The 17,008-nt window shown below is 35.4% G+C and overlaps 1 protein-coding gene across 4 annotated transcripts in view; it reads right to left on the bottom strand.

The window, feature by feature from the left end:
- Positions 1–2,101: 2,101 nt before the first annotated feature.
- Positions 2,102–17,008, bottom strand: part of R3HCC1L (R3H domain and coiled-coil containing 1 like) — a 71,231-nt gene continuing 56,324 nt past the window's right edge. For all 4 annotated transcript variants that reach the window (XM_016219957.2, XM_016219956.2, XM_016219960.2 and 1 more), the window contains 5 exons: positions 16,411–16,586; positions 11,662–11,732; positions 10,695–10,790; positions 10,045–10,185; positions 2,102–2,905 (listed from right to left, as the gene is read on the bottom strand). In XM_016219957.2, the coding sequence (XP_016075443.2) occupies positions 2,838–2,905; positions 10,045–10,185; positions 10,695–10,790; positions 11,662–11,732; positions 16,411–16,586 (552 nt within the window). In that variant the 3' untranslated portion in view covers positions 2,102–2,837. The remainder of the gene's footprint in view (positions 2,906–10,044; positions 10,186–10,694; positions 10,791–11,661; positions 11,733–16,410; positions 16,587–17,008) is intronic.

Genomic DNA, 17,008 nt, shown 5'->3' with positions numbered 1-17,008 from the left:
AGGTTGCCCACAGGTTCTTGTTGGATCCAGTTTCCAAGAAGGCCAGAAAAGCAGGCCAGGCAGCCAGCCACCGGCTCTGGTCTCAGTCTTGCTGCCCACATCACATGTCTGATAGGTGCAGCCAGTCCTAATTCTTGGAAAAAGCTATACAAGGGTTGTCCTGTTACACCTCCGAGTTGAAAGGGAAGGGCACGGGAAGACTGGTGGCTGGCATGACTTGTAACTAGATGAGGAATGTTAACAGAATACCAACCACCAAATTCCAGACAGAACCAAAAATGTCAGATTTTCACCTCAGCATACTTTAGTCTCAGAGAAACTAAAGTACTAGGAACTTCAGCTTACTCTTCAGAAGCCTAAATTATTTCTATTCTACAAAGACTTTTGTTCTATGCAGAGCATATTCAAACTCAAGGGGAATGTACCTTTCTACTATAAATTCCAGGTAATCTTGGAAGCAGACATTCAACATATATGAAGCAACATATATGCATAGCAGAGTGCACTGTCTTCTCAAATATCTAACAAAGGAGCCAGTGGCAGCTACAGGGTGCTTGTCAGTTAGCTCAGCTTGTGAAGGCATGGTTTAGATATGGCCAAAGATTTTATTCCCATTTGGACAAGCTCAATGTAGTCCATGCTGGTCCATGGCAGGCCCTCTTACCTCTAGCCAGTATACATCAATCCCAACTACTAGAAAAAGATAATGAAAAACACATTCTCTACTAATGGTAGAAGCAGCAGCACTTCACAGCTTTCAATATTGGGTAAAAAAAACTAAAAAAAAACACCTTTCTCTGGGTCTGGTTATAAGGGTAAGTCTGAAAGTTAGAGGTGGCTGATTATTAGCTGGAAAAAAACAAACAAAAAAACACAAGTTACTAGCCACCTACTACAAATCATTAGAATGAAAAAAGTAACTTCTAGAAATTATAAGGACTATAAGAAAACTGGGCAATAAACATGGGGTAATATGTTACCATTAATAATGCCCTTAAAAGCTAAAATGCTGTTAGAAAGGGGAGGTCCTCTCAACGGCAAGTGATAGGGGCAAACCTCTCTTTTTTTACTACCCAAAGTCACTCTCTGCCTTAAAGAATCAACACAGAGCAAAGCTATACCTCAGAGGTATACCATTCAGTATGAAGCCTGGTTACAATTACTTGCATTTCCTTTAAAATGCAGCCATATTTTTCCACCAGACCTACCTATCTTAGAGAAGTCTGTTCTGTGAAGACAGCACAAGCTGTGCAGTTGCAAGCCAGAGAAGGGCACTGGTCTAAGTACTGGGACAGAGGGCCAAGAGAAGGACTTATTGAAAAAAATAATGCCTAGAAACTGCAAGAGGGCTCCTAGACCAGAATAGCAGCAGGGATAGTTGTGTCAGGACTAAGGCCCAAGGCCAATGTCATTTGAGGAACATTTGAAAAGAGCCCCACTCCACCATGTTCTAGGCAATGCTAATAATCCATCATTGTCACAGGCAATAAATAATATAAAAATGAGGCTATTGCCTTAGTTAAAAGTACAATGAAACACTATTTCTTGCTACCTCAGCATGCTAAGGTCTAGCACTATCATTTCTTCAGAGCAGAGCTACTTTTCAAAAACACTGGGAATGCAGATATGAAATGGATAAAGCCTGAAGTGACAGCTCTGACTTGTCTGTGTCCTTTAGGAGGAAATCTCTCACTGCCCAGAGGTGTTTGTTTTATTCTGGCTGCTTTTCATTGTAATGGATGGTCTGGTGCTGTTTGCCAAAGTGCCTCTTGCACAGGCTGAGGTGATCATACCAAGAACATGCTGTATGCCAGATATTTCCTACAGGATGTCAGATTTGATAGAAATGGGAAAAGGCAGGAGACTGGAGTCAGGGTGCACAGGGAGGGCAAGAAGGGAAGAAGAGCTGCCACATACCAATCTCAGGAACGGCACTTTTGTAGTCTACTCTGGGACAGAGATGATCACTTCTCTGCTCAATGGGGTACAATAAAATCAAAAGATACACTGAAACCACACACAGTATTATGAGGGATAAAAGATGAGGAGAGCTGCTTTCCAATTTCTTTGTGGAAATGACAAAACTGACAAATACCAGTGATCTAGGTCATAAAATGGACTTTAATGTCTCCCTCTTAAAACATGATAGTACTACTCAACCTGGAACTAGCATATAGCTCCCAAGACTGGCTTCCTATAAGGAATGAAGCTGGTATGTCCCTGGCTGCTGTGCAGCTGGAGAAGCCCCAGGCACTCAGCTACCTTAGTACAAACTCTGAAGTCCAAATATCCACATCTGCTACAGTTCACTAATTTGGGAGCTCTGGAACCGGCCATGTAGATTCTGTGAATCCCAAGTACACCTGATACTGTTCTGTATCTTTGTACTAGCTGCTCCCTCCCCTCCCCTCAATATTGCTGTTCTCAGCTTTGTGAGGTACTAAAGAACACCCTGGTTTTACAGGGCCTAAATCTCCCATCATCACAGGTTTGAATCCTCTGTTTCATATTTGCTTAAAACATCCTGTGACCCATGCTAACATGGCATGCCCTGTCCAGAGAACTCCTAGAAGTCACATTTTCCAAGTTTCTTCCAAGCTGATGGCTCCCTTCAATGCCCAATACAGTAAGGCAATTCCAAAGAACTGCATTCAGGAATGAAGATAGACAGGAGTCTGTCTTCTTTCTACACCAGTCAGTCCTTGCCTTGATCACTTTATCTCTTTCTTTCATTAACATGCACATCTGCATGTTCACAGAGCTCTGGAAAGATCCTCTTATCCGAAACTGGAAATATTTTCTGAATTCATGGAATTATCCCTTTCATTGAGTGATGTTCAAACTGCAGATTGGTCTCTGCCTTCCCAAATGTCTTCTCGTTGCTTGGCTTCCATCCGTTTTCTCTCTGTAAATTAGGGCAATGTTAAAAGTGGCAGTGTACTTCATATAACCAGTGACTTTCCCTTAACCCCAATTACAAGGCAAACTAATCATGAGAGAGCTGGATTTCCTTGTCTTCTCTAACTGGATTCCAAGAGTTAATATCTTTAACTTTCCAAGGGCTTTGTTAAATGAAAATGTTACTATTACCATATAATAGAAAGACCTGGGGCTAACAGAAATAAGAAGTATATGGAATAAGTCAGATATCTAGCAGGACCCAGGTTCTAGTCTTGCTGATATTTATTTTAATTCTATTTCTCAACTGTGTTAGCACTTGGAATAATTGCCCATTATTCCAAGCTTACTGATCTTTACAAATACTTTAATAGTGGTGAAGAATATGTTTCAAAATTCTTCTTCTAACTTCTTGCTCAAATGGAAGTGGTAGTCACACTTTTACTTACATCTTCCTTATTACAATCTTATGAAAAAAATATTTCAGAGGCAAACTGAATTTCAGTAAAATACTGAAATGAGAGCACTTTCAGGAACCAGAAATCTTCTGGAATATACAATTCCAACATAGAAAAATGACCACATATAATGGAGGAAAACTAAGGACTATTCTAAAAATAAAAAATGCATATACCTGGGCAATCGACCTTTAATTTTTAACATAATAGCTTAGTTTCCATTTAATATTTTCACCAAAACCTGAGAAAATACAGACCACACATGAATGAAATGGCCCAAGCACTTCATTAGGTGCCACAATACCAGTTCTAATTTCATGGCTTGTCATTTATCTTGACACCATAAAATGTAGATGAGAGGTCTAAGTTCTTCCTTTTGAGGGCTATTATTTCAGATAATATCTGTAAAGATTTTTCAAGTCATAAACCAGGGGGATTAAAGAAAACAAGGTGAGTTTAGAGTTAACACTTGCTACTATTCAAGTTTTCCAAATCAGCAAAATCTCATAAAATTCCTGTACTGTTTTTGACTGTACGTGAAGGTCAAAGAACTTGGTCAGGAAGCTGGCTGGCACTTGTACATGTGAGAAAGAGAAATTTGCTGCTATTTGGGCACCATCTTGTGGTATGATCAGAATATAGCAGCAAAATTACAAGAGGCAAAAAAAGTGTGTATTTTTTTAAAATGGGAGTCAGCAAATTCCAAACTGAAGGCTAGTTACTTAAGTGCCCTGTGACTTGACTTTATGACAGGCTTGAATTGGGTTGGGATTCTCTAGGAAACAGCACATTTCTTAGGAAGGCACTGTAGTTCTGATTCTCATGAATGGGAAAGTTAGGAGGGTATCTAAAGGCAAAGGCAACCTTATGTGAAAGCAATCAAACACTGGCTCTGGATTCAAAGAAAAAGTAAAGGAACTAGAAAAGTGAATTATTAGAATTCAAAGTTTTCAATAAGCTCGGAAACTTAAATCAGAAAGGCAATATGGGAAAAGTGGCCCATAATCCACAATTCTAAAATCAAAGGTTTTTAAAGTTTGGGCCAAAACTCATTTGGTAGTAAATCTAACCTGAAGGATATATGGCTGTTTATAGCCTTTACAAATGCCATACACTGCTGTAGAAATATCAATGCTAATGTGTTTGATTTTGGTGTTATGAAACAAATATTAAGATAACCACATTATCTTCCTAAAATTGGGAAATTTCTAAATTCTGAAACATTTCCTATCGTAATGCTTTTTGATAAAAGACTGTAGATCTGTTACCAAATGTAAATATAAGAAGAAATTCTGGTTGTAAACCGTATGAGATAACCGGGTAAGAGACTTGCCTATGGTTACATAATCAATGAAAAACTGAAGCTGGATCCCAGGTCCAAAATTCTCACACCAGCACTCTTTCCACTATCCTGACTTCTGAAAATATAATCTGAAAGTATCTACAAAGAAAAGGGGAAAAAAACCTGAAAATGTATTGACAGAAAGATAAAGAAACATGCTGTCCCTATTATTAAATGGAAAGGAAAGCAGATAATAGCTGACAGACTGCATGAAAAAAGCTTTTATTATTTACCTCCAACCATTAAAGAAAGTAAACTAAATAGAGAGAAAGCTCAACAGCAGCCATAAGGGCAAGGAACTAAGGAAGAATAGAAGAATTAGTACGAAATGATTAACCTAAAGCACTCACACATAACTGACCCTAAAAACTTTCATTTCCCAGTATAATAAATAGGCAGAAATTATTATATGAAATGAATTGACTGAAATCGCCACTTCTCACTGAGGGAACAGAAAAGTGTTATAAATTAAAAGAGGGCCAGTTTGGTGTCATGTTTGAGAAAAATAAAGAAAAGGGATACAAATTATAACTTTCAAAATATACTTCTAAAAAAATAACGGAGAAAATCATCACAAAATCAACTTGCATCAACCTACAGAGTAATAATCAACCTGAAAACTTGAAGTACAAGTCTGGTCAAATTAATATAATTGCCTTCTTTCGTGGTTTGTCAGACCTGGTAGATAAAGGAAAATATAAGCAACCTCTTAATTTTAGCAAGGTTTTAGATTTTTAGGCTTACCGAGTTATCTATATAATCATTAATATACTGGGAAAACATAGTCTGGATCACTTAAGTGTTGGGAGATATATAACTCTGGGGAGTGAATTGATTAGCAATGTATTAAGTGTCATAACAAAGGACTATATGCTATTTATTTAGCAATAGTTGGTGAAATGGTCAGTTAGTCTTAGGATTAACACTTTCATCTCTGATCTAGGCCAGGGACGTTAAATTTATTAAACAGCAGGTGACACCAAAAATATGGGAAAATAATGCATTCTAGAGAAAAAGACCACATTAAAATGAAAGGAAATGTGGTTGGAAATGAAGGGAACTTCACATCTTCACAGGGGAGAAAAGACACCAAGAAAAAGCCACAAGACCTAGATTATGAGTCAGCAATGCAGTACTGTCCTTGAGGCAAAATGGAATGCCTAAAAATAATTTCAGAAGGTAGCAACTGTAATTACTTTTTTTTTCTTTTTTACAGTTGACTATCCTATAGACAAGATTTTACTTTTAAGTTCTTAGTGACTTCACTCATCAAACTAGGGGATGAAATTATTGTCTAGTTACTATTTCAGGCCTGTAACCTAAAAGATGGACTTTTAGGACCAACCAATTAATCACCTATCTCCAAGAGTAAAATGGAAATAAGTTATGAAATAAAATTATAGCAAGCTTTCAAGATGAGAAGGTAGCTTATTTTTTTTAAAAATATATTATTGACTATATTCTCTATACTATGCATCCCCTGGACCTGCAACTACTAATTTGTACTTCTTAATCCCTTCACCTTTGCCACCCATCCCCCAACACCCCTCCCATCTGGCAACTGTCAAAATGCTCTCTGTATCTATGAGTCTGTTTCTGTTCTGCTTATTAGTTTATTTTGTTTTTTAGATTCCACATATAAGTGAAATCATGGCATGTTTTCCTTTGTCTGACTTATTTCACTCAGCACAATACCCTCTAGGTCCATCCATGCTGTTATAGAAGGTAGCTTATTCTAGGAAGTAATAATACCTATCTCCAATTTCAGGTGAGAATCAAGCGTTTTGATAAGTGGTACATGGGGAAATTTTACACCTATTCTTGAGTTTGGTCTTTAAAATGTGGTTTTATCATTTAGTGTGAATCACTGGGTTAAAACATGTGATTAAGTCAAACACAAAGCACACAAGTATGTACTAAAAATATTTTGACGGTTGCCAAATGGGAAGGGGGTTAAGGGATGGGTGAAAAAAGGAGAAGGGAAGATATACAAAATTGCCAGTCACAGGGATATAAAGTACAGGATAGGGAATATAGTCAATATTAATGTCTATGTATGGTATCTGATGGGTACTAGACTTATTGGGGTGATCAATTCATAAGTTATATAAATGTCTAATCACTATGTTGTACACCTGAAAATAATATAATATTGTATGACAACTATAACTGAAAAATAAAAATTTGGGGGAAAAAAGCACTCAAGGATGACCTATGCTTTCATCTCCCATCTCAGGGTAGTTCTAATCTGCTATGCACTCTGCTGGACTAAAAAATATTTTCCCTATGTTCACGGTCTTATGAAATAAAGTTCTTATTCTCTCTCTATATATACACAATATAATTTCCTTAAAATGAATCAGATACTTCCTTTTTCTCAATTCTTTCCAGAGTAGCTTAATTTTCTGAACCTCTGTTTTAAGCACTAAGACTTAGACATCTCATTAAAAAGATAAAAAAAGATATTATAAACAACTATATACCAATAATCTGGATGAAATGGACAAATTTCAAGAAAAATACAATCTTCCAAAAGTGAATCAGGAAGAAGCAGAAAACCTGAATACGCTGATAACAACTGATGAAGTTAAGGCAGTAATCAAAAAGACTCCCAGCAAAAAAAAGCCCTGGACCGGACAGCTTCACAGGAGTTTTACTAAGCATTCAAAAGAACTGACACACTTATCCTCTTCAAACTATTCCAAAAAAATCTAAGAGTAAGGAACACTTCCAAGTTATTTTTACAAAGCCAGCATTATCCTAATTCCAAAACCAGATTAAGACACAACAAAGAAAGAGAATTACAGGCCAATATCCCTGATGAGCATAGATGTTAAAATCCTCAACAAAATAGCAAATCAGGTCCAGCAATATATTAAAAAGATCACACACCATGACCAAATGGGATTTATTCCAGTGATGCAAGGTTGGTACAATATTCACAAATCAATAAATGTGATACATCACATAAACAAATTGAAAGACAAAAATCATATGATCTATCAATAATAGACGCAGAAAAAGCATTCAACAAAATCCAACACCCATTTTTGATAAAAACTCTCAGCAAAGTGGGAATAGAGGGATCATACCTCAACATAATAAAGGCCATATGTGACAAACCTACAGCCAATATCATACTCAATGGGCAAAAACTAAAATCATTTCCCGTAAGAATAGGAACAAGGCAGGGTTGTCCACTTTCACCACTTTTATTCAACATAGTACTGGAAGTCCTAGTCACAGTGATCAGACAAGAAGAAAAAATAAAAGGTATCCAAATTGGAAAGGAGGAACAAAACTGTCATTATTTACAGATGACATGATATTATACATAGAAAACTCTAAAGACTCCACCAAAAAACTACTAGAGTTAATAAAAATCGGCAATGTAACAGGATACAAAATTAACACCCAGGAATCGATGGCATTTTTATACACCAATAATGATCTCTCAGAAAGAGAAACTAAAACAATAATTCCATTTACCATTACTAATAAAAACAGCAGCAGCTATCATTTGTCACATACTACTTTTAGGCCTACAGAAACAGAAGGGAGAACATTCCTACTATTTTTGAAGATGACTACGTATCTTTTATGTATTATCTCACTTGATTTCCATTTTATGGATGAGGAAACAGAAGATTCCAGAGAGTAACTAATTTGCCCAAAGCCAATAAATAGCAGAGCTAAGATAGGGACCCAGAGAGTCTGATGCCAGAGTCTATAATGTTATCCACTATGCTATATTGATTCCTCCTCCTCTAGTGAAAGAAAGTCTGGAGGGAAAATACATGTTCTGCTTAACACCTAAACAGTACTTTTAATTCCCACAGAAAAAAATTTTGCTAAATAAGAAGCCTTAGGGTGCATGCAGGCAGGCACCAGGGTATCTGCTCAACATATAAAGAAGCCAGAAAGAGGTAAATCAGGAATTTTCCATATGTATTTTCTCAGATACAAAGAATGGGAAAGTTCTGAAGCATAATAAAGGAAGAGTCCTGTATAATGTGTACAGTCTCAGCACCAATAGATAGTAGAAACTTATCATAGTGGGTCCCTATTCACAACTAAAGGTCTTCATTTAAAATGTAACAGGGTACCCACTTAACCAACAGTCCCATTTTTAATTGCATCACTGAAATGCCCTTTGTAGAGCTGGGTACTTAATACTTCAAGCAGAGTACATGCTGATGTGCTTAGAGTAGAGGGGAATACTCAGATGATACCATACAAAACTGCTACTGCATTGTCTGTAGAGATATGCAGAAAAGCATGATATACTGAAATAAAGTCATATCTCCTTCTATAGATACCACTGTTATTACCCTCTATTGATCTTCTGAGATAACTGTGTGGTTATCATAGAGAAATCATTTTCTTCAAAGATAATCAATTAATTAAGGGTTAAGGACATGGCACGTTCTCCTTTAATCTATTATGTCATTACCATCTATAAAAAGCAGATGAATCCTCTCCTGTTTCTATAGTCTGTAAGAGGCCTGAGTAAACCATGCATTGGAAAAATCAAAACTGCCTCATTATAATAATTAAGGTTTCAAAATTTAGTTGGGTTCTACTCTGAAACTCTAGCACCCTCCATGACACACTCTGTCACTGGTTATCTGGCCAGTGCAGCCGAGAGTCTGCAAGCTCCCTGCTATCACCGAAGCAGAGTGGACAGGAAGTATTAATGGCCTTGTTAGGCTGGCAATAAACAAAGAGTTTGAAACTTCAATTCATTTAATGGAAAAATGAAGTTACTTTTCAGTAAGTGGAATTTTCAGAACAAATTGCCTTCACAGATTCTACAGATCATGGGTTAAGGCAATGAGACTGTCTAAAGCCTGAAGGTTGATAAAAAGTATTTAAGTACAAAGCGAGAGTCCCAAGCTTTTACAGACAAGTCAACAGCCTATAACAGTAAGAGAGAGATTTTAACCTCAACTCAAAACTATGGGGAAAGAAAAATCCTGCTTGTGAATCAGTTGAAATATTTTCTGAGAACTCTTAGGTACTGAAAAATAATCACAAGCTAGGTTAATCTAGATGTACTCTAATGGAGCCACTCAGGACTGTCTTTACAAAAAAATAACTCTTACAGTTATCATCATCAATGTCAGTGGCTCGCTTTTCCTTAATTTGTCTTCTACCTAAGATCTTAACCATTTGATAATGCCATGGCAATCATGGCTAGAAAAACCACAGCAAATAATGTTTTCTACCTAGGAAATGGAAATGACAAAATGAAATGAGCTTCATTCTTTTTTTTCTTTTTTTTAAACATATGTTGTATAGTGAGCTCTAAAGGGACTAGAGAAGAACACCATCACTTCAACTCACCTCGGGCTTCTTGCAGTTTCTTGAGCTCTGCTTCCCGGTCAGTTTTGCTCTGCTTACTTCGAACCCCAAGGGCATTGATGACTAGCCTTCTAGCTAGGGCTGCAGAAGTCTCAGGACGCTCCTTGGCTGGCTGGAGGAACTCTGAATGGGAGAAAGGGAAGGAATAGGAGAGAGTAAGGAAGGGAAAGCACTCTAGCTCCAAGTGACTTAACTCAGTAATTAACATACAAAATAGACTAACAAGGGCTGCATCAGCAGTAATTAATATGAGCCTGATAGATGATCAGAGGAAATTAACATGGCAAAGCACAAACAACCCTGGCTTCTTTATCTGTATTAACACAATTTCTTACAGTCACTATCAAACAGCTAAACACAGAGGTAAACTAGATAAGGATGTCATCAGAAAATGATTGCTGCATAGCTTGCAGTTAGGATCTCCCATTCTCTCCAAGTGGCTGCTCAGCTGCCACATTTCCTACACCTTTATATAGCCTTTTCTATATTCTTTTTTCCTTAAAATATACTTCCTTTAACACTAAAAATAAAAGTCATGTCTTTACAACTCTGGATGCTGTACAAGTGCTGAAAAAAAACAATAACACTACTATTGACAAGAAAAAAAACACACCCTGAGATTATAGGCTCACCAGCATAAGCTCTAGCTTTGGCCTTGGCTGCTCTTGTGGCCTGTGACAAGGGCCGGATCTTCACCATGGTATGCTTACTACCCAGAGCATCACGAGCTGCAAAGAGGAATAAATATAAGGAAGTAGAAGACATGAAGAGTGATGCAAAGGAAAATTTAAGGCTAGTTCTTAATAAGTATTCCCTAGATGTTACACTTTTTTTCTTTTCATTCATGGCAAGTAAAGGAGATGATAAGCTCTAGAAAATCTGTAAGGAACAACTTGGCAGTGATTATTTTAGATCAGGGATCAACAAACTATGGCTCCCTGATCAAGTATAGCGAACCACCTGACTCTGTAAATAAAGCTTTACTGAAACAAAGCCATTCCCATTGGTTTGCATATTGTCTATAGCTGCTTTCTTGCTACAACAGCAGAGTTAAGTAGTGACAGAGACCATATGCCCTAAAATATTTACTATCTGGCCCTTTACAGAAAAAGCATGAAGACCTCTATTTAGGTGGTTCAGACAGGATCCAAAATCTATAATTTCTTTGAATGCCTCTGCATCACACCTATCATAAGACCAATGATACATGTGAAAAGGCCCAATCATATATTCAGAAAGTAGGTAATACAACCTCTCACTGGTTAAAGGGCTACTGCAAATTGAATTGTCTAGCAAGATTTAGTCACACAGGCTTCTTAAATCTCTAACTATAATCTGTTTATGTACTATCAAACGGACAGTTATGCAGCAAATAACCTTGAAAGGAGTTGCCTATCTCTCTAAATACTACAGGATTTAGGTGAAAAGGGAGAAGGGAAGCATGGGTACCAAAACACTATGCCTCAAGAACCTGTATCTGCCAATTACCTATACTGGCCGAATAAAATGCCAGTTAGCGAAAATAAAAGGGAACTAAGGACAAGTAGTACAAGAAAACAGACAATAAAAAAATAACATTGAAATCCACTGGGTAAATACCTGTAATTGGACTGGAGAATACTCCAAGGGCATGTGTATCATCCACCCATTTAATATCAAATCCTTTCTTCCTGCAACAAAATACCACATTTTTATTTCATAAAATTTACTTTATGAAATAACTTTCAAGTAGTGTCATAAAGCATTTCAGGATGAGAAACACTGAACAGGGCACAGAATGAGGATAATGACACACAAAAAACAGCTTGGAGGACAGAAGGAGCCCCTGAATTTTAAAAGCAATAATACCATCATAAAGAACTACCTGGGAGTATTTTATATTGCCAGTTATTTTATAGATCAACTAATTAATCCTCACAAGTCCCTTGGGGAGGTATTTAACACACTATCTACAAGAAATGTTCTTAAGGGCACAGAACAAGAAGAGGAAGAAAGATGATGCAGAAGAGGGGTAGGAGAATGTGAGAGGAGGAGGCGGACAGGGAAGATTACCTGGATTTAATGCATATGTAGGCTCCAGGACACAGAAAGAGAGAGACAGAGAGAAAGAGGGAGACAGATCATTCAAAGAAAGAAAAAAAATTAATAGAGAAAAAGTACAACTATAATCAGAAAGCCTGACCTAGCCTTTAAAAAAACACATCTATTTTGGAGCAGAGCTATATAGTGAACATAAGGACTATCGTTATGATAGTATGACAGTTATTTTTTCAGCTAGCAGCTTAAAACTGCTCATGGACTCGACATAGTACTATGGAAAGAGCACGGTGTTTAAGAGTCAGATATAAATGAACTCAGGCTCTACCATCCATCCTGAGTTTAACCTCTCTTGAAGCTAGGTCTGCTCATCTGTAGAAATGGGCATAGTACTTCCTCAGAGTTGTTGTAAAAATGGAAATAAGATCATCCATGAGAAGACAAAGAGCATGGTGTTGAGCACTCAGTGGGTATTTAGTAAATGAATGACATTCATTTTTTATTATTAACAGCAATATTTGTAAAAAAGATTATTAATATTAATGAAGATGGTGATTAATGATTAAAACACAAAGCTACCTATAGTATTTGACTCACAGGCATTATTATAGACTTTTGCACCATGACCTTTTCTACTTTTATGAAGCACTATCAAAAGACAATTGCTAAAATATTTTCCCTCTTTAAAAACCAGTGAAGAAAAAAATTACTTTGAGGGAAATGGAATAAAGGAAGCTTTGATGCTTAGTTAGAGAATTTCCTAAATATAAGGGTAAGTTTAACCAGGCATAAAGTGACCACAGGGGTTGGAGGCTGTGAAAAAATTCAATAGTAAAAATCTATATCATAAGATAGTTCACAAAAGGATACAAAAAGATCTACATGGGCTCTGGAGGGTCTTTTAGACTTTGCAATTTATAATCCTTTAAAATACTTCTCTTTTGAGGATGTTTTTGGATTTGATAAGAAAAAAAGGTCTTATAGGTAAGATTAAAAAGAAACAAATCAAAGGGAAGTTAGTAATTCATTAGAATTAACTAATCTTCAGGAAAGTCTAGACATCAACAAAACTGATCCTTGGTTTTAAAAGTCATCATTATTAATGACAATCTAAAGCAGTCCTAATTTGATTTAATCTTGACTGCTTTTTAAAATCTATTATGCATTTTATATAGAACGGGCTCTGGATACTGAATTGTTCTTAACTGTAATGAATGAGACTGAGTCATCAGGACACTTGTTTTTACACATAAGTTTTACTGAATAGAGCCATGCTCATTTGTTTACATATTGTCTATAGCTGCTTTTGTGCAACAATGGATGAGTTGCCTAAAAGATTTACTACCTGGCCCTTTAAGAAAAAGCTGGAGGCTGTCCTTTAACTGATATAAAATCTTACAAATTCAAGAGGTACATGAACTGAATTTTACATTTAAAATTTTAATATCAGACAACATAATTAGTTCATTTTTACTATCAATACTGGGACATTAAAATATAATCTTTCTTGATACTGAGTTTCTTTCAGACTCTGAAAATCTTTTAATAATTTTCTTTCTGAATTATTTCTTTATTCCTTAAGCTTATTTTTTCTTATAAGCTAGAGATACAAAGGTATACTTCTGATTCTTTTATCTTCTCCTATATATTTAGGGATGATACACATATCTAGAGTCAGTGCAATAGTTTTCAAACCCACTTATATCAGTTTTAATTTATATTTCACTACATAATTTAATTGAACAAAATTAAAACAATGAAATATGAGTGTGAAATAGAAGAGTTACTGTGTCTATAAAAACTTAATTGAGTACTTTAGAAGACCAGAAAAGGGTAAAGTCACTAAAAATCCCAAGAAACTACTAACAATTATGTTTGGGCAAAACAGCTATAAAAGACAGAGAAAACATTTTACCCTATAAGCAATATGCACTCAGATGATTCTGAAGGTATGTTAAAGTTCTTACTCCATTTAAAAAGAAATGAAACTGGAATATTATCACAGTGACATACAAGAACTCTTCTACCAATAGACCAATAACTTAAAAAAAAAAAATGCCTTGGCACTACATCAAAGACTATGAAGTGAATGAACACTTATAAGTGTTGTTAAACTAGTTGAGACATGTAACAATCATTTTTTTTATCATTCTCCACTTGACTATTTCTAACTGAGTGGTCAGGGTAACTTCAAATCAATAATTTAATTTACAGTGTTCCTGAACTGTTAGTGCCCTTGGTGCTTGGTAGAAAAAGACAAATCCTTTCAGAAGAAATCCTCTTCTTTTACTGTAGGCCTCAATTCCCATAAATAAAATTCCAAAGAAAATGGGCAGCTCACGATAAAAAAAAGGAACTAAATCTCTAAAAAAACAAGGTACTATGAATGAGAATTTGCAGAAACAGAACTAAACAGATTTCAAGTGATTACCAAATACAAACTATAGAAGATCTATGTTTAATATACTTAAAGAAATTTTTTAAATCTTGAAAATATTTAGAGAAAACCAGAAACTAAAAATTGACTATGCAGATTTGAAAAAAGACCTAGAGAACCTTGAAAAAATGAAATTTAAAAATTCAATGGACAGATTTAATAGCAAATTAAACACAGCTGAAGAAAAAATTAGTGAACTGGAAACTAGAGTTAAAGAAATTAATCAGGATGAAACAGAGATGAAAAATATGAGAGGTAACGTGAGAATCAAGTGAGAGGTCTAATATACATTTAATTGGCATCTTAGAGAAGGTAAAAGAGAGAGAAACTAGTACAGAGGCAATATTTGAAGAGAGAATGCACAAGTGCTCTCCAAAGCCAATGAAAAACATTGATTCACTGATTTAAGGCGCCTAAATAATCTCAGAAATAAAAAACACAAAGTCATATCATATTGAAAATGCAGAATACCAAAGACAAAGAGAACCTTAATAGCATCCAAAGGAAAAAAAATTACATTCAGAAGCAACAGCTGTTAGACTTTCAGCTGAATTCTCACCCTCCACAAAGGAAGCCAGAAAACAGTAGAATATTTTCAAGTTTCTCAGAGAAAAGTAACTTCCTACTTTTCTATAGAATTCTATAGAATTCTATATCCAGCAAAAATGTCTTTCAAGAATGAAGCTGAAATAAAGCATTAAAAAACAACAACAAAAAACAACTGAGTTTTTTACCAGTAGACTATCAAAGTAAATGCTAAATAATATGTTCCGCACATATGGAAAGAAAAAGATTTCAGTATGAAATGCAAGAAGATATAAATGAAGAACACTGAAAGTGGGTAAATCTGAATGCTGAATATATAAAACAGTAATATCAAGTACAGATTAAAAGAGAGAAACTTAAAAAGAATCAAAACAATCATAATAGCATATAAATTGGGGTGGGGATGAGGTGAAGAATGGAATTGGGGAATGGATCTAAAAGCCTTTATGGTGTTTGGGAAGAGTATAAAAATATTAACTTTAGCCACTCATAAGTTAAGCATACATTTTGTAATTTCTAAAGTAACCACCAAAGAATAGAAACAGAGCATCATTTCCCCAAAAAATAGAATGAGAAAAAAATACCTCATCAATCCAAAAGAAGGCAAGAAAGAGGAAAAAAAGATGGGACAAGTAAACACACAAAAACATATGACAAGCATATATCCAAATACAGTTGACTCTTGAACATAGATGTTTTTGAACCTGTAGTTCCACTTATATGTGAATTTCTTAAAACCTACAGTATCAATAGATGTAGTACAATACTATAAATGTACTGTCTCTGTCTTATGATTCTTAGTAACATTTTCTTTTGTCTAGCTTACTTTATTGTGAAAATACAGTACATAAATACATATAACATAAAAATATGTTAATCAAGTATTTATGTTATCAGTAAGGTTTCCAGTCAACAGCAGGCTATTAGTAATTAAGTTTTTGGAGAGTCAAAAGTTATATGCAGATTTTTGACTGACTGGGTTGGTTGGAGCTCCTAACTCCTACCTTGTTCAAGGGTCAACAGTATATCAATAATTACAATAAATATAAATGAACTAAATGAACCATGAAGACAGATTTATAAGTCATCATTAATATTTGTCTTCCTAAATGCTCAAATGGTGTCTAGAATGACTATTTGGCATTTCTAAGGAACTTGTAAGAGTGGTTTTAATACAGAATATTTTTAATGGACTTGGAAAAGACAATAAACAAACTTTGTGCTAAAGTTGCAACAGGGAATATGAAAACATAAGATGATTTTTCAGAAGACATTGAGAAAACTTCATCCCACCTTCCCTAACATCCCCAACCATTTGCAATACTTACTGATAACTGCAGAAAACTCGTAGAAGGTCTTCAGTACGGAATTCTTGAGGGAAGTCATAAATTTCAATGACATTTGGGAATTCACAATCACTGAGGTCAATGTCAGGAACTTCACTGTTGTAATAATCAAATCTAGGTTCCTGGATGCTTTTTGTATTCTTCATATTCCCTGATAACTAAGGAAGAAGCAGCGTATTAGTGATTGTCACATCAAGCCAGAACATTATAAAATATCTTTCTAAAACAACCTTCCTCCTTGTCTCCATGTTCCTTATTCCTTTAACATTGTCTCTGTATTAATGCTGTTCATAAATACAACAATGACCAGGGTTCTATCACCCAGTTCATATTATACATGTGGAATATTTTAAAAGGTATTGAATTTCTAGCAAAGATAGGCAATGCATGAAACTTAACTTGCATCTATCAACTACTGTATGAGAAAATGTAGAATGATTAATGTGGTGAGTTATAAATGGCACACCTTAGAAAATGAATTTCAGAAAATAGCTGAAGAGATATATTAATAACATTTGTATTATTTGAGCTTATTGATCAGACTCATGTTTTTCTTTTGGAAGTGAACAAAAACAAAAAC

Source organism: Miniopterus natalensis, chromosome 14 (assembly GCF_054644295.1).
Source record: "Miniopterus natalensis isolate mMinNat1 chromosome 14, mMinNat1.hap1, whole genome shotgun sequence".
NCBI classification, from domain to species: Eukaryota; Metazoa; Chordata; class Mammalia; order Chiroptera; family Miniopteridae; genus Miniopterus; species Miniopterus natalensis.
The sequence above is the reverse complement of the archived record's forward strand: the minus strand, read 5'-3'. Positions and strand labels throughout refer to the sequence as shown.